This window comes from Arvicola amphibius, chromosome 13 (assembly GCF_903992535.2).
Source record: "Arvicola amphibius chromosome 13, mArvAmp1.2, whole genome shotgun sequence".
In the NCBI taxonomy this organism is placed as follows: domain Eukaryota; kingdom Metazoa; phylum Chordata; class Mammalia; order Rodentia; family Cricetidae; genus Arvicola; species Arvicola amphibius.
The window spans coordinates 43,957,147-43,980,402 of NC_052059.1; the positions used below are offsets into that span (position 1 = coordinate 43,957,147).

Genomic DNA, 23,256 nt, shown 5'->3' on the forward strand with positions numbered 1-23,256 from the left:
AGACAGCCAGGACTACACAGAGAAACCCTGTCGTAGGGGAAGCATTTAACAAAGTGTTTGGCACAAATATAGCACTCGTTGAATAGGAATTTTTTTAAGTGAAATAAAATACATTAAGCCAATAATTTAATATTTCTTTTATGTATTACACTCCATTGCAAAGTTAAACTGGGCCTTTTGTATAGAGGTCCCAGTCTGAATACTCTTAAGAGAGTGCAGCCAATATTAATCTATTTGCCCAAGTCATCACCAGCTCAATATTCCTGCCCTCCTACATCTTTCTTCCAGACACCATGGTATGCACTGGCTGCTGTTCCTGCCTGGACCATATTGTGACATATCTCTTCAAACAGCTGTCACGAAGCACCAAGAAAAGGACAACACCCCTGAACCGGGAGAGTGACTGCTTTCTGCATATCATGCAGCAGCATCCAGCTATGATCCAGCAGGCAAGGAACCTGAGGGTTAATTGGCAGTGGTGGTATGTCGCACAATGGATGAACTTCTGCAAGAGAGGGAAGGCCAAGCAACTAATGTACATCTCACTGTGTTCATGTTCTTAAAATGGCAGTGGATTTTGAATTTCCTTGATCTGGAAAACATTTGAAATGATCTGAGTGTCACCCACCCCACGCTTTGATTCTATCTCATGAGCACTTACTTCCATGGACATTACTCTTCTCCCTCACTGCTGGGAAATGGAGCTTGAGTTAGCCACATCTAGCTTTCTTAGAGCATGTGCTCCTTTTTGCAAAGTAGGAACAAGAATACAAGACAAAGCCAGGCAGTGGTGACACACAGCTTTAATCCCAACACTTAGAAGCAAAGGCAGTTGGATCTCTATAAATTCATGGCCAGCCTGGTCTACAGAGCAAGTTCCAAGATAGCCAAAGCTACACAGAGAAATCGCCCCCCCCCCCAAAAAAAAATTGCAAGACGGGGCTAAGATGCACAAGGCCTGGGGTTCAGTCCCCAGCACTGTCAAAGAATACAGAGCAAAAGAGTTAGCAAACAGAAATCAGTCTGTGTATCTGTTTCTGTTTTATAAGTTTTTAAAGCAACTTGCAAAAAAAAATAAAATGCCAAACTGGGCAGTGGTGGCCCACACCTTTAATCTCAGCACTTGGGAGATAGGGGCAAGCAGATCTCTCAACCTGGTCTGCAAAACAAGTTCCAGAACAGCCAGGACTGTTATACAGAGAAACACGAGAAGGAAAAAAAAAATAATAATGCCGAATAGATAATAAAGTCAGTAATAGATAATAAAGGTCAGTAGTATGACATGTTTAAGCTGATAATGTCTAAGCCAGTTTCACTATTAATTTATTACTCTAAAAGTAGCAGTAAAATTATTCACAATTTAATCACATTCTTAAAGTGTCATAAAACTGTGTTCTCTAAGACCAGTACTTGAAAAATAATACACAGGGAGCTTCTGCTTGCTTAAATTCTCCCTGTCCTATTCCCCACAAGTCAGAGTAAACAGGGAAAGACTTTACATACAAATAAAATTTTCCTTGAAACAAATGACCAAAATGAAGATTCACAAATACGTTTCTACTTTACCTTGCATAGAAAAAGCCTATTTGGAACCTGTCCTCCTACCTCAAGTAGCTAGATGCAGACTGACTAGATCTCTGCCCTTTTGCTGCTAGATGCTGTCCACGGTGCTGAACATCATCATCTTTGAAGACTGTAGGAATCAGTGGTCTATGTCTCGACCCCTACTTGGCTTGATACTGCTTAATGAAAAGGTAGGCAAGGACCAGCAAAAGGCTCAGGAGATATGGTACTTACACCGGCCCTGACAGCCTAAGTTCGGTCTTTTTAATGAAATCTCTTTCTTATTTTATGTGTGTGGGTATTTTGTCTGCATGTATGTATATGTGCCACTTTTGTGCCTGGTACTCTTGGAAGCTAAAAGGGTCTCAGATCCCATGGACCTGGTTGTAAACTGCCATATGGGTGCTGGGATCCAAACCAAGGTCCTCCAGAAGAACAGCCAGTGCTCTTAACTATTGAACCATCTCTCCAGCCGCCACCCCTTCTTCAAAGAGAGTGTATGTGTGCTGTTAGGTGTAGTGGTGCACAATTTAATCCCAGTGCTCAGGAGGCAGAGACAGGATAATCTGAGTTCAAGGCCAGCTTGGTCTATACAGCAAGTTACAAGACAACCAGGTAGTAAGACCCTGACTCAAAAAGGGGTCAGCAGAGAATGCTCAGTGAAGAGTGTGTATGCTGTTCTCCCAGCCCCCACATCAGGCAGCACTCAACCATTTGTAGCTCCATCTCCAAGGAATCTGACACTTTCCTGTCATTTGATGGCACCCAGACACATACATACACAGAATAATAATAGCAATGTAGGAAAGCCAGCTACTCTCCCAGCCAGAGGCTTATACAGTAATAAGTCTTCACATGACTCAGTTGGCAAGGGGGTATGGGCCATTTGACTGAATATGTCCTGTTCCTACTTGCCTCTTAAAGTCTACACAGTAGATTGGTGGCCTATTCCTATAATCTCAGCATTTGGGGGGTGAAGGCAGGAGGGTCAAAAGTTTAAGGTCATTCACAGCTACGCAGTGAGTTTGAGGGCAGTCTGGGATGCATAAGACCCTGTCTGTAAAAAAAAAATCCACAAGTGCCAGTTAATAGAAAGGATGAAGATATAATGGTATGTTTGTATTTTGATAAATCTTGTCTGAAAACCAGGGGCAAAGCTAAAGCCACTGAAGGTCAGGCAATGGTGACACACACCTTTAATCCCAGGATTTGGGAGGCAGAGTCTGATGGATCTCTGTGAGCTCAAGGCCACCCTGGGCTACATAAGATCAATACAGAAAGAGATCCAGGTGGTGGTGGCCTTCACTTAATCCCAGCACTAGAGGGAAAATAAAGTGAGAGGACAGAGGAGAGGCTTAGGCTGCTTAGTCTGAGGTTGTCCAGCCTTGGTAAAAGTAAGACTTCTCAGTGGCCTAGCTGCTTTGCTTTTCTGGTTTTCAGGTTAAACCCCAATATCTGTCTCTGAGTTTTTATTATTTGTGGTGTGTGTGTGTGTGTGTGTGTGTGTGTGTGTGTGTGTGTGTGTGTGTGTGTGTGTGTGTGTGTATGAAGGAGCACTTTCCTTTAAATAGTGAGATTCGTCCTTTTAAAAGGGAAAGTTGTCCCTAGACATCAAAGCAGCTGAGACCTAAGCTCTAGATCCAGCTGAGATTTCCGTGAAAGGGGATCTGAAGCCAGGTCTGTTAGCACACACTTACAACCCCAGCACTTGGGAAGTGGAGGTAGATCCAGAAGTTCAGGGTTGTGATGAGGCAAGGGCTTGAGTTTTACAATGTAAATTGAATTGTGGTAGACATTACTTTCCTTGGAGAACATTCATCTGCCCTCTCTCACCTTCTGTTTTGCTCCCTGACCCACAGTATTTTTCTGACCTAAGAAACAGCATTGTCAATAGCCAACCGCCAGAGAAACAGCAGGCCATGCATCTGTGTTTTGAAAATTTGATGGAAGGCATTGAGCGGAATCTTCTGACGAAAAACAGAGACAGGTAAGTATCTGGATCTTGCCAAGAAGTGCTGTTATTTTTCAAACCATTGAAACCAGGGCAGTTCCATAAGCATCTCTGTTCACCACATGTGATCTACCTAAAGCAGTGCTAGTCTAGTAGAGAGGCAATATGTGTCGAATTTCTCCATGACAAGTATTGGTAGTAACTCAACCCAAAACGTCTAAAGTTATGTCAGTATATGATGTTGAAATTGAGATGTAAACTTTATTTTACTAAATCTTTAGAGCCATATATAGATTACACATACCTGAACTGAGATGCTAAGTTTTTGTCAGAAACACCTAATGTGAATTACATTTTATAAACTTAACACATATTGATAGATTCCTGTACCCTGGTAATGCCAAATATATTTCGAAGTTTTGTAAAAACTTAATTGTCTAGATTATCTTCATTATTTAATTTTAATGAAAACATTTTAACATAAAATTCATTAGACTAATGGGGAATCAAATTTAAATATTATTGATTCAGCTCACAGTCTGACTGGCTCACTAGCCATCTGTGGTTAGCAGCTTCTATACTGGACAACATGCTCTATCTATGTTCCTGGTCTTTTAGCACTGAGCTTCCTAAGGTTAATTCCCGTCTTTTGTCGAACAGTTATTGTTGCCTGTGATGCTACCATGAGCCCAATGTGGCCCTCCCAGCTCTGGTGTGACTATCTCTGGCCTGCTGTGAAGTTGCCAGGAAAAAGTAGAAGCATAAACAAGGCCACCTTTCCGTAATAGTCTTAAGACTAAAGCCAACTGATTAGATACAGTTCCTGTGTTCTGCTTCTCAGTAGCTATTTCTGTGCCTAGGAAAACTAACATTTCAGGCAAAGACCTCATTTCTGCCTCCTCCCCCAACCCCATGCATTCTCTCTGCAGGTTCACCCAGAACCTGTCAGCATTCCGTCGAGAAGTCAACGATTCAATGAAGAATTCCACTTACGGAGTGAATAGCAATGACATGATGAGCTGACAACTCCCAGACTCTACCTGTACAGAGCAGCGTCCCTTTGGTCTGGTCCAGAGGTTGAACAGTTGCAAGGGAGAGGGCCTGACTGATCCCAGCTCCTTCCTCCAGAGGTGTGGGGGAAATGGCAACGGTCAACTAGCTATTTCCCCAGGAAATACGGGGGTGTGCGTGCACTCACTAAGGGGCAGGGCACTGCTGGTTCCTGGGGGACTGGGTGGGAAGGGTGGTGGGAGGAGACAGAGACACAAGCATCTGAGACTCCAGCCCCCTCCTGGGGCCACCCAAGCAGGGAGAGCCCAGTGTCCTGCCACAACCTGCCTTGTATAAACATGTACATTTTTTCATAACATTTTGAACAAGGTTTATATTGACTCAAGTTTAAAAACAAAAAGTGTGACTGAAAAATTTTTACAGAGTCTAGTGCACCAATGCTGATGTGAGGGGTTATGTATGGCGAGTGAAGAAAATGTGTATTGTGGTGGCCTGAAGCTTTATTGGACAAGGATGTGTGAAAGTGCAGAGATATATTTAGTGACACAGTGTAGAGAGGCAAAAAAGGAAAAAACTCCAAATGTATATTTTTTCTTAATGCCCTTTTCCCATCCCCAATGATGCGTTCCTGTTGCTGTATTAACCCTTGTTATTAGGAACTCTGAGCCATGTGGGGAGCACCATCCTCCCATCCATGGATGCTGCCCTGGGTCCCCCAGCCTCCTGCAGTGACAAATAATTCCATAAAAATTTCTGATCTGCTTATCTCCATCCTTTCTCCCATTTTACTAACCCTCATCCTCAGACAGATGCCTCTTGCTGTTAAAAATTTGATTTATGTTTTAGGATTCTTGGTCTCTGTAAGGGAGACAATGGAGAATTGAGCCATTTGCTCTCTTGTTGAGCAATTTGCATGAGTCCACCAGAGGCCTGATGTGTGTGACCATAACTTTGTCTTCCCCAGCCCTTGAGGCAGTGTGTGTGGATGTGTGTGTGGATATTTATGTATGTACCCTGCACTCATGAATGTATGAACTGGAGGAAGTTACTACAGAGGAGGGGTTCTTAATAACAAGGTCTACCTAGCATGAAGTATTTAACATTCTCCCTTGAAAAATATACATTTTTATAAAATAAAAAACATAATAAATGTTTTGAATATTAAAAAAGAAAAGTGAGCCTACAGAGGAAAATTCAATGGAGAAAGCTATGCCTTGTACTTTTCCACAACTGTTGCTGCTAGTTGTACTCATCTCTAGTTCAGCTCTTACCCATGGGACATTAATCAATTAGGTTTTATTTTTCTTTTCTTCAACCCTCACAAACAAGCCTGTTGATTTTCCTTCTCCTCTGGCGACTGTGTGGTGAATCTTTTCTTGCGTGATCAGGTTGCGGATAGACTTGTAAGGGTGTTTGCTGCATACAGTGTAAGCATTGTGACCGCCAATAAACTTCAGTGGTTTCTACTGACATGGTTTCAGCAGTCAAGTGTAGTGTGTCCAGGGATGTGTCTCAATTAAACATGTGGAGATATTTAAACAGCCATGCTTTCTTTTCTAAAAGCAGTGGATACAGAAGTCCCTCTGCCTTATAAAATTAATTCAGACTGTATTTGACTCAATTCTTTAAAAAGTATGACTGGTTCAGCTGACATACTTGACGTACAATGTTAGATTCTCCAGAGTTGTCCAAATGAAGCCGTTCTTCCTCTTACCGGGTAATGAAATGACCACTTGCATATAAGCAGTAGCTGAAGAAAGCTCCTTTTTGTGTTCTTCATCTGCTTCTCTGATATAGGCTGGGCAGATGTTTCCCCTGGAATACCACAGAATGCACAGGCTAGATCAAGCGAATGAAGAACACTAGTTTCTGGGGTTTATGGTGTTGTGCCGCACAGTGCTTTCAGTATGAGGGATCTCCATTGCCAGGAAGTGTACTTGTCAGAAAAGTACAAGACAGTTGTGTGTATCTTACCTACACAGGCCCAAATGCCAATCCTGTGCACATCCTTAGGTGTACTAGTTAGTGCCTTTCTTGCTGTTTGAGCCTTTGGGAGTCGGTACTGCCTGCTTATTCCTAAAAGGCAAAAACGTATGTTTTCATGTTTATAAGGCAAGTAGAGTGTCAAGAATTTTGAGGTAACAGTTGGTCAACAAAATCCCAGTGTCCTTTCTTCTCTCCCCCAAAGTAATCCCAAAGGCATGAAACTCACTAGGGATGATAGTGTCTTTGTTGCATCACAGCAGAGTCTATGGTTAACATCTTCCACAGCCCCACCAAACTTTGTCAACCTTAAGGTTGTTACTCTTCAACTGACAAAGTTTCCACCCTGCTGTGGTACTGAATGTCTTTTTAACCCCAGCAATTGGAAGGCAGAGGCAGGACGATGTCTCTTACACACACACACACAGAAAAAATGAAAACAAGAGGATGAATTCAAGGTAGTCCATGAAGGCTACATACACTGCACGCCATCCTGGGCTACGTGCGCTCACGCGCTCTCTCCTCTCTCTCTCTCTCTCTCTCTCTCTCTCTCTCTCTCCCTCTTCTCTCTTCTCTCTCTCAATCGCTCTCTCTCTCTCTTCCTCTTCTCTCTCTCTTCTCTCTCTCATACACACACACACTTTAATAATTTCATAGGATTCAACCTAATATGAAATCCAGTTGTCTTTAACTTTCTATCTTACTCATAGAAACTATGTGGGTATCTGTGCTGTCCCTGGGCACTCAGAGCAAGTGTCTACATAATGATTCCAGAATCAACTTTTATGGACACCTAAGTACATAGGTGTTCTTGTACTTTGATGATTTTTAAATTTTATTGTGTGCATATGTATTTGTTAACCCAAATAAAGGTAATATTTTCCTACTAAATTGCAAACCAAGGAAGGGATCTTACTCGGAGTTGAAATGTTAGGTTTTTAAATTTTGTTCTTTGATACATGTTCTCATGTAGGCCAGGTTAGCCTCAAACTTGTGACCAAGGCCAGCCTTGAATTCCTGGGCCTCTTTGGTTCCATCTCATACGTATTGGTGTTATAGTCAGGTGCCTCCACGCCTGGTAGGCCTTGAAATTTTAAGAAGTAATAACTTTGCTGAGTGTCAGTTTTCTAATGGAAAGGGACAGTCTGCAAAGATGCTCTGTCTGCATATATGGCTTTTATGACAGAAGAGGGCATCAGATCTCAATATAAATGTTTGTGAGCCACCACATGGTTGCTGGGAACTGAATTCAGGACTGCTGGAAGAGCAGCCAGTGCTCTTAATCGCTCAGCCGGCTCTCCAGCCCCATATTTACACTTTGAATTGAAGACTATTCATAAAGCACTCAACACACAGAAGCACCTAATAACCTGAACCATCTCATCCCTGGGTTACAAAAGAGTGCAGTCTGAGCAGAAGAGAATCAGTTAACGCTACTACTGAACCACAAGTTACGCCAGTCAAGCAATGGGATTCGAGGTCTGGAGAACAAGCCCATAGGATTAAAAAAGAGAGTAAAAGCCAGAGATGGTGGCTCATGCCTGTAATGACAGCAATTAAAAGAGGATTCCCATGAATATCAAACCAGCCTCAACTACAAATTGAAATCCTATCCTGTCTTGGAGGGACAGTGTTGGAGACATGGTCAAAAGCAGTTACTGCTCTTACTGACAATCCCAGTTCACGCCCAGCACCTACATCAGGCAGCTCATAACTGCCTGTAACTCCAGTTCCGTAGGCTCCAACTTCTGGCCCTGCACTCAAATGCACATATATACATAATTTTTATAATTAAAAATATTTTTTTTCGAGACAGGGCTTTTTTGTGACAGCCCTGACTGTTCTGAAACTTGCTTTCTAGACCAGGTTGGCCTCGAACTGAAGTCTACCTGCCTCTCTCCCAAGAGCTGGGATTAAAGACATGCCACCCACACCTGGCTGTAGTTCAAATTTTTTTAAATAAATGGTTAATGAACAAAGTCTTGCGAAAAGAGCTTAAGCATGGTGGTGTACACCTGTAACCCATGCAGTAAGGGAGCTATAGAGGAGTTAAATCCGTGATTGTGAGTGCCTCTCCCCACCCCAAAACTCTCACCAGAAAACACAATAGGTACTCCCCACAACTACAAAGGGCGAGAATATAGTCTTAGAGTCAGAAAATACATGCCTCCCTCCAGCTCTCAAGAGCGGTTTAGTAGTAAATCGTCCGAAGCCCAGTTCAACTGGAAGATGAAGATAACAAGAGGGGAAGTGAAAACATGGAACACAGCTGGCCATGACTTCATTGATTAACCACCTCTTAAATCCAGTCTGGGGCACGAGTCACAAAGAATACTGAATTACAAACTTGATTGACAGGCTATAAACACTGCAGCAGAACCGTTCCAATCTAGACAGATTCTCAACCGTGGCATTCGGAGCCACACCCTTCCACGTGCCTTTTTCCGTCTGCAAAGCCAACTTGTCAGTAGACTATGCTCTTTGCTTATCTGCATGCCCAGAGACCCAAAAGTCCTCCATCCCCTCAGTCCCCATCCCTAAAGTGTTAGGGCCCGCTTGTTTGAGATGATCCTAATCTTGTCTTGTTCCTTATCTGTCCCAGCAACCTAAATGTGCTCCTTCCAAGCCAAGACTAAAGGATCAGGTCACACAAGGATGTGGCTTATGGGACGCAGCTGCGTTTGCTGCAGACAGTAGGCAGAGGGTGGAGAGTGATACGAAAGTGAGTGAAGTCCCTGCGGAGAGCCCAGCTTCACCCGCCGCACCTGACACCAAGCAGAGCGACTAGAACCAAAACAGGAGCGCGGCCCCGGAAGTGATCCCGCGCGTTCTTTGCGTCAGAAGGAGACGCCGCGCCTAGGTTGCGACCGGGCCTCGCAGAATCCCCAGATCAGAGCCCGCCCTTGTTCTGCGCACGCGCAGTAAGGACTTATGAGCCTGGTGGTTTCTTGCTGCTACCGAGGGGCTTAACCAACCCGGGGAAGACCGTTCTCTGGGCCCTGTGCTGGCAAAAATCTGAGTTCATTTGCATAGCGTCCTCTATCCGCAGCTGTAGTCCCAGAGTCCCTGTCCCAAAGTTGGAGTGCTGAACCAGTGGAGGAAGTAGCGGGGGGGGGGGGGGGGGGGGGGTGTTCTGCGTATTACTGCTCCCAGGGAAGCCCTGCCCTGACCAGACCAAGAAGGCGCGACAGAAAGGCGTGAAACACCTTCCGATGAATAGCAGAGATAATATGGCCAGAGGGATAGTGCAACAGTGAAGAATTGGCCTGCAAGAGGTTGGGCTTTGATCCAAAGACACCTCAGCAAAGCAGCTCTCTATAACCAGTCTCCTTAACCAACCAGCCTAACGGAGAGGACGTGTGAGCCCAGATAAGGGCTGTAAGAAGTGGAGGAATCTTGAGATGCGGGTCAACACAACTTTGTGACCCGCTGAATTTGAATAATTCTCTGATTCCCTAGTTCCAGAACGGAGTGCAGCTGACTGGGAAAGAGGAAGCACTGGGCAACACCAAGGCGCGGGTTGTAATGTAGAACATAGTAGATGAACCTGAGAGAAGACCCCACTCCTGGAGATATCAAAACATTTCTGCAAAGTAAATACCAATCACACAGAAACTCAAAAGAGGAGGAAAAGTTCATTTTACTAAGCAAAAAATCCTCAAATACAAAGACCAAAGACATCAAGGAAAAAAATTAAAGAACGTTTAGGGATCTGGGGAAATGATTCAGCAGTTGGAAAGCACTAGGGGCTCTTGTAGAGGACCCAAGTTCAATCCTCGGTACCCACATGGCGGCTCACAACCGTCCAAACCTCCTTTAATAGGTCTGACCTCGAGCCAAGATGTGCACAGACTTACAAAACATCCATCCAGATAAATTATTTTTAATTTAAAGCTTTTAGAGTAATATGAATTTAGAAACATTCTTACCAAAATGTAAACGTGTCAAAATCAACAATTTGTAAAAAGGAATAATACGACATGACATGTGGCTGAGTCTAGGATGCCAGTTTGATTTAACTTTCAAGAATAAGAGACCAGAGTGGGGCTGGAGAGATGGCTCAGCAGTTAAGAGCATTGCCTGCTCTTCCAAAGGTCCTGAGTTCAATTCCCAGCAACCACATGGTGGCTCACAGAGGTCTGGTGCCCTCTTCTGGCCTTCAGACATACATGCAGAAATAAATAAATATTTTTTTTTTAAAAAGAGACCGCAGTGATGGTTCGGCAGTTAAGAGTTCTTACCGCTCTGCCAGAGAGCACCCGGTTCGACTCCCAGCACCCACATGGTTGCTCACAACCATGTGTAACTCCACTTCCAGGGGATCTAACTGCCCTTCCTGGCCTCGTGGGCACCAAATACCCATCCACATAATTTTTTTAAATATTCTATAAAAAGCACAACATAATACCATGTAAACTAAGGAAAAATTAGAGATCATCTCAGTAGATATAGAAATAAAATGTGATGAAATTCTTTTTTTTATTTTCAAGACAGGTTTCTTGGTAGTTTTTGGTGCCTATCCTGGAGCTAGCTCTTGTAGACCAGGCTGGCCTCAAACTCACAAAGATCCACCTGCCTCTGCCTCCCAAGTGCTGGGATTAAAGGCACCACCACTGCCTGGCTATGAAGTTCTAAATTCATGATATGTTGCTTGGTTGGCAGAGTACTAGCCTACCTAGCACTGGGTTCAGTCCCTAGTGCAACACAAAGCCCACCATAGGGATTCATATTGGAAGTGGAGGCAGAAAGATCAGAAGATTATTCCCACTGAGTGCAAAGCCAGCTTGGAATATGAGACCTTATCTCAAAAATAACTCAACAAAGAAGGAATAGAAAGAATCTTTTTGTGAGTGGCGATATTGGGGAACAAACCCAGGGCCTTCTATGTGGTACTGAGTGTAATCCCAACATACATTCTTAACTTAAAAGGTATGCAAAAATCTTACCAACAGCATATTTGTTTTTTTTTAAAGATTTATTTATTTAATATGTATACAACATTCTGCCTCCATGTATGCCTATGTGCCAGAAGAGGGCACCAGATATTATTACAGATGGTTGTGAGCCACCATGTGGTTGCTGGGAATTGAATTCAGGACCTCTGGAAGAGCATCCAGTGCTCTTAACCACTGAGCCATATCTCCAGCCCCCAACAGCATAGTTGAAGGTGAAAATGAGATCTTTCCCTTTAAATGAAAAAGCTATCTGTGGTAACAGTGACCTGCAATTCTAACACTTGAAAGGCTGAAGCGGGAAGTTTCAAACTTCAAGGTCAATGTAGGAATATATATTGTGTCTTGGACAGAAAGAGCAAGAGGGAAGAGGGGAGGAAGGAGGCAGGCAGGTGTGGCAGTGCACACTTTTAATCCTAGCACTCGGGAGGCAGAGGCAGGTGGATCTCTGTGAGTTCAAGGCCAGTCTGATCTACAAGAACTAGTTCCAGCAGGACAGGTTCCAAAGCCACAGAGAAACCCTGTCTTGAAAAAACTAATAATAATAATAATGATGATGATAATAATAACAACAACAACAACAACCATCCATTGGAACTCAAAAGACAGAGCAATACCTAAAAGTCAATTGTTTGCTCATGGATTTTTTATTTCCAGGCTGTTCTACAATGGCTTTCTTTATGGTTCTTCATACAAATGTGCAGCACTTTTTTCTTGTTTGTTCCTCTCCCACATGTCACTTCCGCATCACCTAGGAAACTAAAACCGCCAGTTCCCTTTCTTTCCTACAAAGGCCAGTCTTATGACATGCTTGTTAAACCTGCCCAAGACCCTCGATTCGCCTAAATTTGTTTTCAATCACTGATGGGGTGAATGAAGGTTATTTGTACGTACTAAAAATATTGGATTAAATTTTAAAAGATATAACATTTTTCATGACATCCAAGAACATGAAATATATATGAATAATTTTATATCTAAAAGCTATTGGCTAATGCCAAGATGGATTAGACTGAGATGTGTTCATAACTCGCTGACTCCAAAATCACTGTGATGTCGATTGTTTTCTTGGTGGGCTTTTTGGTGGTTTGTTGTTATAGAGACAGAACACAGGGCTTCACACATGCTAGGCAAGTACTTTACCATGAATTTACATCCTTTAGACCTGACACTGATCTCTGTATTCAATAAAATCTGAAAGTTTTGGCCAGGAAGTGGTGGCACACACCCTTAATCCAGCACTCAGGAGGCAGAGGCAAGTGGATCTCTATGAGTTTGAGGCCAGCCTGGTCCAAAACTACAGAGAAACCCTGTCTCGAAAAACAAAAAATAAATGAATGAATGAATGAACGAACAAACAAACAAACAAACAAATAAATAAATAAATAAAAAGATGCCAAGATCAGTGGACAAGGGAAGAGGAAAGGATGGGCCTTTTCAGAACTGGCATTAGAGGAGCTGGATATGCATTTGGGGGAAAGGCAGGAGATAAGACATCAACATTGAACCTTTCCTATTACATTAATAAAAATGAACTCAAACTGATGTAATAGCACACGTCTGGAGTCCCAGATACTCTGGAAGCAGAGGACCAAAAGTTCAAGGCCATCCTTTACATAGTAAGATGTTATGGAGTTCATGACCTCTGGGGAAATCAATCTGGATTATAATTGGTTCAGTCTATTAAAGTTGTTAGCAAGACAACAATCTCTGAGCCAAGGTTGGGATTGCTTCCTGAAAGGGGATGAAGGAAGAATTTTTTTTCCCCCGGGGCTGAGGACCGAACCCAGGACCTTGCACTTCCTAGGCAAGCACTCTACCACTGAGATAAATTCCCAGCCCTGAGGGGAGGATTTGTAAAGGTAAAAACCACAAGAAAACCTTAAACATCTACACAGGCAAGGCAAGAGCTGTTCTCTGTCAAGAACAAGTAGTCAGGGTGACTACAGAAGCAGGTTCCAGAAGTCTAAAAGCAATATAGCACAACTATATATGTATCCTTGTTTTATATGATATATGTGTGTGTGTATGTATGTATGTATGTATGTGTTTTGTTTGTTTGTTTGAGACAGGGTTTCTCTGTTACCCTGGCAGTCCTGGAACCGGCTTTGTAGACCTTGAACTCACAGATCTGCCTGCCTCTGCCTCCCAAGTGCTAGGATTAAAAGCCTATGCCACCACAACCAGCAAAGATTGTATATTTTTGCATGGGGGTGACTAAATCAGGGTTCCTGGGAACTTATCTTCCAGGGACTGGAGTCAGAGACAAACGGCTAGTAGGTACCAGGATGGATGCCTAGTGTAAAAGGGAGTTTCTTTAGCAATCATGACACCATCTCAGAAAAGTTAACTCAAAATATATCATACACTAAGAGTCAAAGCTAAAATTAGAATCAGGTGTGGTGGTTCCCATCTGTAATCCCAACACTTGGGAGGGAAGGGCAAAAGAATCTTGAGTTCAAGAACAGCCTTGCCACATAACAAGACCTTGTCTCAAAAAGGAAGGAAAGGGCTGGTTGTGGTGGCACACGATGGTAGGATTTGCTGAAGGAGGCAGAGGCAGGAGGATCACGAGTTCGAGGCCAGCCTGCGCTGCACATTTTTAAAAAAAGGAGCCAAGTGGTGATGGCACATGCCTTTAATCCCAGCACTCGGAAGGCAGAGGCAGGCAGTTCTCTGTGAGTACGAGGCCAGCCTGGTCTACAAGAGCTAGTTCCAGGACAGCTAGGGCTGTTACACAGCGAAACCCTGTCTCGAAAAAAAAAAGGAGGGAAGGAAAGAAAGAAAAAAGAAAGAAAGAAAGAAAGAAAGAAAGAAAGAAAGAAAGAAAGAAAGAAAAAATTGGAATACATATATTTGACACAAAACAAACATCCAGCACCTCTAGGGGGCTGGAGAGATGTCCCAGTGGTTGAGAGCACTGGCTGCTCTTCTGGAGAATCCGGGTTCAATTCCTAGCACTCATATGACAGTTCTTACCAGTCCGTAACTCCAGTTCCAGGAGATCTGATGCCAATGCACATAAAATAAAGTTAAATAAAATTTTAAAAAAAGAACCTCTATAACTCAATAAGAAAATAAACTCAGTTTTAATAATTGAACAGGCATTTTGAACATGTCAGTTGGCTCATAACCAATAATCACTAATATTCAACATTCTTGATCATCAAGGAAATGCAAATGACAAACTACAGTGAAATACCACCACCAGGCTGAAGATAACCTCAGTGGGAGAACATTTCCTTGGAGGGAAAGAAAAACTAAGTGAAACACACCCTCTAGAATAGCTAAATTTAAAAACGCCAGCAATGCCACACGTTGGCAAAGATGCGGAGCACCTTACAGCTTTCAGACCCTGTAGGTTGAAACGTATGACGGTCGTCATTGCCAGTGCTTCCTGCCAGAAGACAGTGTCTCCAAGTAGCAAAGACATCCTCTCTCTTGGTTACCTCAGTAAGTCCCCACTGGCTGGGTACAGTGGTTCTGGCGTAGGGCCTCTTTCTAGGCCAACAGCAGCAGGCTTCACCTGGAAACTGGTAGGAAATGCCAATTCTCTTGGCCCCACCTTGACCAGCTCAATGGGAAACAGTGGAGGTGATGCTCAACAGTCAAGTGCCAGGTGATTCCAGCTCAGAAGGAGACTAAGGAAGGAAGAAGGCTAATTGGGTACCTCCCCTCCTCTTCCCCAGGCTTCTTAACAGCCTGCTGTGGGAAGCAGGTCCTTAGGTGAATCTCTGAAGTCAAATGAGGACAGCAGTTCGAGGTATGACTCACGCCTGGAGCACAGTCAGCTTGAGCAGGGGATGAGTCGGACTTGGAGCTAACTGGACACAACCCTGGTGTCTGCTCTCTCTCCACGCTGGGGTTCTAGGAGGGGCCCCAAGGCTGTCAGATAGTCTCTCTGCAAGCTTCCAAGCTTGAGCTAGACAAAAATCACCATTCTCTCCGCTGCTGTTCTGAGTGTTTGTCTCAGGTCTGGGGATGCTCTGATCAGGTCCCTGGGGAAGAGAGGCGGCGGGGGTGGACAACTTGGCCTCTAGGGGTTTTCAATGGCTATCGGCTATAGCCATAATTCCTTAGGCCTCAAGCAAGTCTTCCTTACAGAAGGCTGAGAGCTAAGCTTCTGCATTACTCAGGAGATAGAATAGCTGCGTTCCAAAGCAGAGACCCAGGAACCTGCCTTACCACTGACTCGCTTCTGTCTCCCAACACCTGCATCAAGCTACCCAGGAAAGCTCCATGAGTCGCCAAAGCACCAGCAGTGTGACGGAAAACACTTCAAAGACCATGCTTTGGGGTAAGGGTAAGACTGTCCCCAGCAAAGGTGGAATGGGGTTACTGGTGAACCGTGCCCCTGATGTGGGGGAGCCCATGAGCCTCCCAACCCCACGCTGCCTTCTTCTCCATGTAGGCGGTGAGCTCAATCAGGACAAGCTGATGTGCACCTTTAAACCCCAAGTGGAGAGGAAGGACAGCTGTAAACTGTTGCTCAGCACGGTGGGTGTCTCCCCAGGAGGGGAGGAAGGCTGGGACGGGAGCAGTTCTCTGGTCTCAACAGGTAACAGCTTTCTCCTATCCTTCTCAGATCTGCTTAGGGGAGAAAGCCAAAGAGGAGGTGAATCGTGTGGAAATCCTGCCCCCAGCAAACCAGGAAGACAGAAAACTGCCAGTCACCATTGCCTCCCTGAAGGCCTCTGTCCTACCTATGGTGAGTCTCTCCCTTCGGGCCCAGGGAAGCTATCTGCTCTAACATCACCCTCCAAAGGGCCTGGACATGAACAGAGGTGCCTTCATGCCCTGGGCTTACAGCCATGCAGCATGGCCCTGACCACAGTGGACAGCCATCCCAATTCCTGCTTCCCAGAAGCAAACATGAACAAGCCAAATATCCTCTCCAACAGTGTCATGTTTGAGTGATTTACTACTAGTCAGCGAGACCTTGTTGAGAGCTTGTATTTGGGCTGTGTGTCTCGAGATGTTCTTCCTTCTAGAGATGAATCTCATGCTGTCCACAGTGAATCATTATTCGTGAATAATGGCAGGTTGTAGTCTGGAGGTTTTTTAAAAATCCCTTGGGGGTGGGGCAAGTGTGTGTTTCCGTAGCACGTGTGGCGATCAGAGGACAGCTTTCCAGGAGCTGAGTCTCTCCTGCTGTGGGTTCCAGGAACTGAACTCAGGTTGCCAGACTTAGGCAGCAAGGGCTTTTACATACTGAGCCATCTCGCCTGCCCTTGTCTGATTGAGACAGGCTCTCATAACCTCAAAACTATAATCTTCTGGCCTCACCCTCTCTGGTGATGGGATTACAGATATATGCCAACACACCGGACCCTTTTCCCTTTCCTAGAACCTCACTGCCTTGCTCCGTGGGCTAGGACTTTTGGTATAATACAAATGCTCCCTGACTTAAAACTAGGTTTGTAAGTTGAAAACTTTCACAACTGGCAAAAGCCTTTACTATGCTCACCCCATGACGCACCTTAGTTTAGCCCCCTGACTTGCTGTAGAAGCATCATTTTGAGAAAGCGGGGTGGGGAGAGCATCATGAAGCTCCTTGCCATGGCCCTGACTACACAGGATCCTATCACAGTTATCAGTGGCCTAGGAAAAGGTCAAAATTCAGAATTCAGGTGTGTTTTCCGTCAAATGGGTTTAACTTTCGCTTCACTGTAAAGTCAAATCTCCAGAGTGATTGGGAGCTGTAATTAGTTAAATGTGAGCCAACGATCTTTCCTCTTCCTTGATCTGAGATGACTCTCCATGAGGTGATTGACAGATACCCTTCACCAAATGAATGAAGCCCCCATCTAGTCCTCCTGGGCTTTAAGGCTTTTATTTTTATTCATGAATAGGGAGTTTAAACATCATCAACTGCTTTTTAAAGATTTTTACTTATTTCTATTTTGCTGTGTGTTTTGCCTGCATATGTCAGCACACACATTTGAACCTGGTTCCCACAGAGGCCAGAGGGGGGCCTGGAAACTGGAGTGGCAGGTGGTCATGAAACACTGGGTGGGTTCTGGAACTTGAGTTCCACTCCTCTTGAAGAGCAGCCAGTCCTTCTTTCCAGCCCCTCAAATGTTTTTTGACTCCCTTGATCCCAGGTCCTTCCTCCACAGCCCATCACTCTACATACCGTCATGTTGACAGAAAAGCATTTGAGCCTGTTGGGTCCTTTACTTAATCATGTGAACTCTCGATTCACTTTAATACATTGACATCTTTTTGGGGGAGCAGGGTTTGAAGACAAGGTTTCTCTGTGTAGCTACGGCTACCTTGAAACTTGCTCGGTAAACCAGGCTGGCCTCAAACTCAGAGATCTGCCTGCCTCTGCCCCCGAGCCCAGTTTGACATCTTTCTTTACTTAAGGATTCTTCTGGGGTGTGTTGGAGGTGGGAGTGAACATGGCACAGAGCAAATGCAGCAATCAGAACAGCTTCGTGGAGTTCTTCTCCCCTCAAGCCTGCTGTGAGTTCAGGGCCTGAACTCTGGCTGCCAGGCTTGCTCAGCAGGACCCTCTCCTCCCTGAACATCCACCAGCTGAGCCATCTCACTTCTTTCTTTCCTTTGTTTCCGTTTGTTCTTGTTGTTCTTTGAGACCCAGTCCAAAATGATCTCAAACTGTCAGTGGCCCTTTTGCCTGTCCCTCCTCCCAAATGCTGGGGTACAGGTGTGCACCACAGAGTTCCTTTTTGTTGTTGTTTGTTTGCTTGCTTGTTTGTTTTTTTAAGACAGGGTTTCTCTGTGTAGCCCTGGCTGTCCTGGAACTCACTCTGTAGACCAGGCTGGCCTTGAACTCACAGAGATCCACCTGCTTTGGCCTCAGTGCTGGGATTAAAGGTGTGTGCCACCACCAGCTTTTTTTTTTCCCTTTTCTTCAGTGAAAAACAGAAAAGAGGGGCTGGAGAGATGGCTCAGAGGTTAAGAGCACCAGCTGCTCTTCCAAAGATCCTGAGTTTAATTCCCAGCAACCACATGGTGGCTCACAACCATCTGTGATGAGATCTGGTGCCCTCCTCTGGCCTGCAGGCAGACATGCAGGCAGAACACTGTATACGAAATAAATAAAAAAAAATCTTAAAAAAAAAAAAAGAGATTAATTCGGTGTGGCCATATTGTGAAGCGGATCATTTTGTATCTGGGGTTGTTCTGTTCGGAGATGGTGTCACTCATGCCACCCAAACTGGCTGGAACTTAAAATCCTCCTGCCTCTGCCTCTTCAATGCTGGGATGACATCATGGTGTGACTAGCCCCTACCAGAGGGGGCGGGTTGAGTTATCTGTGTCTTCTGTGTTACTCTGATGTCCCTTCCCACCACAGGTCACAATGACAGGTGTGGAGCTTTGTCCCCCAGTGACTTTCCGGCTCCGGGCTGGTTCAGGACCTGTGTTCCTCAGCGGCCAGGAATGTCACGGTAAGTTGAGGTGTCCTGGGTGCCTGAGGCCTTAGGAGAGTCTTGGCTTTTTTTTTTTCACAACTCCTCCAAGGGCAAGTGACTTCCAGTGAACTAGAAGGCTGTGGCAGGGCTGTAGCTTTACTCTTCCCTTGACTTTCCATGTCTGCTGTGGGCCTCAAGCCTGAGCTGTGTCTGAGAGTGGGGTGTTCCTTGTTTCGGCATCAGAGACTATTGCAGGATAAGTAGGGTCTTCCAAGACTGGCCGTGGTGACACAGCCTGGCATCTCAGCTCAAGGCCAGCCTGGGCTACGTGGCGAGACCCTCTCTCCAAAAAGAGAAGCTCTTAACTCTAGAATTTGGGAGTATTTCAAAGATTGGCTACTAGTAGGCATGAAACTATAGCAATAACATGGCCAGCAACACAAGCCACCTGCCATGCTGTCACCTCTTAAGGTCCCCCTCACAGCCAGGTGATAGTAGCACACGCCTTTAATCCCAGCACTCAGAATGCAGAGGCAGGTGGATGTCTGAGTCTAAGACCAGCCTGGTTTACAGTGAGTTCCAGGACAGGTAGGGCTACACAGAGCTTTCTCAAACAAACAAACAAACAAAAAAAAAACCAAACAAACAAAAAGATCCACCTCACATTAGACACCACCTCTGAACAGGTTCCACCACCTCAACATGGCACACTGGGGACCAGGTTTCTAATACAAGAACCTTGGAGAGCCAAGTCATACTGTAACCCTCCCCTGCTTGTCCACCTTTAGCCTTGTCCCAGTCAGTTCTCAATACACATCCTCCTCTTGCCTGCCCTCCTTCCCCTAGCCTGCATGGAGACTTCCTGTTCCCTGCTTCACCCTGGGCCCTACTGGAGGAAGGGACAGAAAGGATATGGCTTGCTGCAGAAGGTGGACCCTCCTCAACCAGGGCTTGCCTGGGGATAAACCTAGAGCAGAAAGGGATGGTGGGGAAGGAGCTAGGCATTAACTCAGATGTTCTGGTTTCTCCCCACCCTGCCCTATTCCTGCCTACCTCCCATGCCATTACAGAGACTTCAGACATATCCTGGGAAGACGACGAGGAAGAGGAGGAAGAGGAGGAGGAGGAAGAAGAGGAAGAGGAAGATGAAGATGAAGACGTGGATTTGGATCTATCAATAGAAGAGACACCTGTCAAACAAGTCAAAAGGGTTACTCCCCACAAGCAGACAAGCCTGGCTAAGGTTGGGGGAAAGGAATGAGATGGGGCACGAGGACCTGAGCTGGGCCTCCCAGGTTGGGGATTTGGTGCCAGCTAAGGCCACCATCACTGAAGGTCTGTGGGTCTGAGTTGGGACTGCTCAGTACTCGAGTATGTTCTGGTTCTAGGTCTTGGGGTTAACTCTCCAAATAACACTTGGTTTGTATTTCCAGAAAAAAAAGCTAGAAAAAGAAGAGGAGGCAGCAAGGTAACTCACACTGTTAATTCCCCACCATGGTCACCACCAAGGATTGCAATCAAGGCTTCTGGCATGTTAAGCATACAGGGTACTTACTGGGTTACAGCCCCAAACTTTGTGTTTGGCTTGGTTTGGTGTTTTGTTTTGTTTGAGACAGGGTATCAGTAAATTGTCCAGCCAGGCCTTAAACTCACTTGTATAGCCCTGACAGGCCATGGACATGTGATTCTCTTGCTTCAACCTCCTTGGGGACTGGGATGACAGGCCTGGGTACCAGGCCCAGCTGAAAGAGCAGAATTTTTTCTGTGAGATAGCTAGTCCTGGGGAGCAGCTATAGGCAATGTGTTTCCACACATGTGCACGTGGGGATCCAACAGCTCTGGAGGCTGACACAACCCTTAAAGCATGAACAATCCTTCTGACCCAACTCTACCTGAGGTAACTCCCCCACCCCACCCTACCCCACCCCCCCCAAAAAAAACAGTTCAAGATCTACACTGAAACTCAAACTGGCCTTACCTGACCGTCCTGGAAATAGTGGCATTCTAAATGTCTGCCAATGAGAGTTGACCAGTCTCCTATTAACTTTTTTTCTTCTCTGTGGAGTAAGGCAAATGGAACATATGTTGTCTTTGGAAGCATGCTAACAACCTAGAAAGGGACAGAATTAAGAGAACAGAGCATGGGTCTGTGTTCATTTGATGTTCTGTATTTTAGAAACAGCTTGGCTAAAGTTATACAAAAGATTAACCTGGAAAGTAATGAAAGGCATAAGTAATTTATCCTCACGTCTGTTTGCTAAATTATGTGCAGTGAGTGAGGTTAACATTATTTTTATACTTAAAAAATGTAATATATCAGCTCTTCTTTAAAGTGTATTTAAGGGACAATTTATTCATCCAGACCAGACCAATTTCAATAAAACATCAGTCTCGGGACACAGAACAATAAGCCACCAAGACTAGAGACCTCCACCTGAGAAGGAACCAAGGCAAATCCCTGAGGTTCCCAAGGCTGTGGAAGCCCCCTCTGCTAACCAGAAACTCAGACCCAATCCAGTCCAAACCTCCGTCCAACTGGAAAGAATTCTAAGTCCCCTAACCAGCCAGCGCCATGGGGGATGGTAGGGTGCATGTGAAGATAAGTGTACCTGAGGTTTGTCGAGATAAAACACTTGAGCAGTTTAAAGGGGTGAATGGCAGACTGGATGCAATTCTGAAAAAAAAAAAAAAAAAAAACCTGAAAGAAAGGTGGAGACTTTTCCTCTCTGCTTACATTGGCACTGAACTCCCAAGGCAAGAGTGGACTTGTCTCCAGGATGAAAGCCAGTAATGTCAGCGTAGCAAGCAGGACCATCAACAAGCTGCTTATGACACACATCCCAGGCATGTTTCAGAGTCCCTGGGAGTGAGTTCTGGAGTGTCTTTGGTTTGTAATTCTGAGGACGAATCTCTTCATTCCCCACCCAAGAGACCCCCCACATCAGTCATGTCAATGAGCCTCTTAACTGTACCAAGATCCTGTCCAACACAGTCTAACAAAACAACAGCCTCAGTCTGCCTGTCCTATGATTGAAAGGAAGGGAGAAAAAGAAGAGACCGAAACAGTTTAACGCTGAGCGTGGTACCACATGCCTTTAATCCCAGCACTCAGGATGCAGAAGCAGGTGGATCAGTTCTAAGCCAGCTGGGTCTTCTATATAGGAAGGATGTCCAGGGCTACTGATAGACCCCATCTCAAACAAAATGCATTTAAATATATATATATATATATATATATATATATATATATATATATATATATAAAATTGTCTATTGAACCTATACCCCTATACCTCCTAACCATCCTTTTTATACCACCCCCTACTATGGAAAAAAAAGCCTTTTTTGTTTTGTTTTTCAAGACAAGGTTTCTCTTTCTCTATAGCCCTGGCTGTCCTGAAACTTACTCTAAAGACTAGGCTAGCCCCGAATTTACAGAGATCCGCCTGCCTCTGCCTCCCGAGTGCTGGGGTTAAAGGCATGCGCCACCACCGCCAGGCGATAACAATATATTCTTTTTTATACCTTTTTATACCTGAAAGAAAAACAATACAAGTCTAAGAAGGAAACACTCTTAAAGAGACAGAACAGAAGAGGAAATAAGCAAAGCTGTGACTGAGCTCAGCAACAGAGGACTTGCCTAGCATGCTAGAAATCAAACCTGTTCCCTTCCCGCAACACCGCCAAAAATTAGATTCAGATGTGGGGTGGGAATATAGTTCAGTGGTGGAGTGTTTCCTTTGAATGCATAAAGCCTTAAGTTCAATCCTTAGCACTGCAAAAAAACCAACACAGGAGGGGACAGAACAGGAGTGGTGGCCAGGTGGAGGGACAATCCTGCACCTTTAGCTTTCTGAGTCCACCCCTCTCTAGATGAGCTGTCCCAGCTCTGCTCCTGCTTGCAGCTCTTGGGAGGGCTCATCTATGGCATAAAGCTCCACTCTCTCTTGCCCACTCTGTCCCTATTCCTTTCCAGGCCCGGCCCTCCAGAAAAGAGCCTCTGGAGGAAGGTGATCCTTGAGAAGGTGAGCCTTGAGAAGGAAGGCTGCCAGGGAGGGAGGGAGAGAGGGAGAGGAGGAGGGAGGCTGGGAGGGAAACAGACTCTTCAGTCTCCCTCATCTGCACAGGGGAAAGCTACACCCAAACCTAAGAAGTCAGCATCCAAGAAATGAAGAGCACCTTGGTATCTCCCAAGTCCCAGGGAGGTGACGACCAGCTGTGCTCTGGTGCAGGTGTCCAGCCCCTCCACCTGAACCTAAATGTAATAGTGTTGTGGGGCCACTCAGGAGCCCTACAATCCAGCCTTTCTGTTTCAAGAGGGCTCTTGGAGAAGAACCCCCACAAGCATGCATAAGCCACAATAAAATTTGCATGATCAGAACCTCCCTCGGTCTTTTCCCTGGGTGGGTCTCCTTGC

The 23,256-nt window shown here is 45.1% G+C and overlaps 2 protein-coding genes and 1 long non-coding RNA gene across 4 annotated transcripts in view; 2 read left to right on the plus strand and 1 right to left on the minus strand.

The window, feature by feature from the left end:
- Positions 1-5,995, plus strand: part of Xpo7 (exportin 7) — a 44,455-nt gene extending 38,460 nt beyond the window's left edge. For both annotated transcript variants that reach the window (XM_038309917.2, XM_038309918.2), the window contains exons 25-28: positions 289-449; positions 1,656-1,754; positions 3,423-3,550; positions 4,444-5,995. In XM_038309917.2, coding sequence (XP_038165845.1) covers positions 289-449; positions 1,656-1,754; positions 3,423-3,550; positions 4,444-4,537 — 482 coding nt within the window. In that variant the 3' untranslated portion in view covers positions 4,538-5,995. The remainder of the gene's footprint in view (positions 1-288; positions 450-1,655; positions 1,755-3,422; positions 3,551-4,443) is intronic.
- Positions 5,270-9,395, minus strand: LOC119799984. The gene is made up of 3 exons (XR_005282964.1): positions 9,274-9,395; positions 6,500-6,601; positions 5,270-6,340 (listed from the first exon to the last, which is right to left on the minus strand). It is a non-coding gene; the product is annotated as an uncharacterized LOC119799984 (long non-coding RNA).
- Positions 9,396-15,699: 6,304 nt separating this feature from the next.
- Npm2 (nucleophosmin/nucleoplasmin 2) lies at positions 15,700-23,011 on the plus strand. Its single transcript, XM_038309564.1, has 8 exons — positions 15,700-15,757; positions 15,872-15,957; positions 16,046-16,168; positions 18,782-18,875; positions 19,910-20,082; positions 20,273-20,307; positions 22,816-22,849; positions 22,967-23,011. Exons 1-8 carry the CDS (start codon positions 15,700-15,702, stop codon positions 23,009-23,011), a joined length of 648 nt encoding a protein of 215 aa, XP_038165492.1.
- Positions 23,012-23,256: the final 245 nt, after the last annotated feature.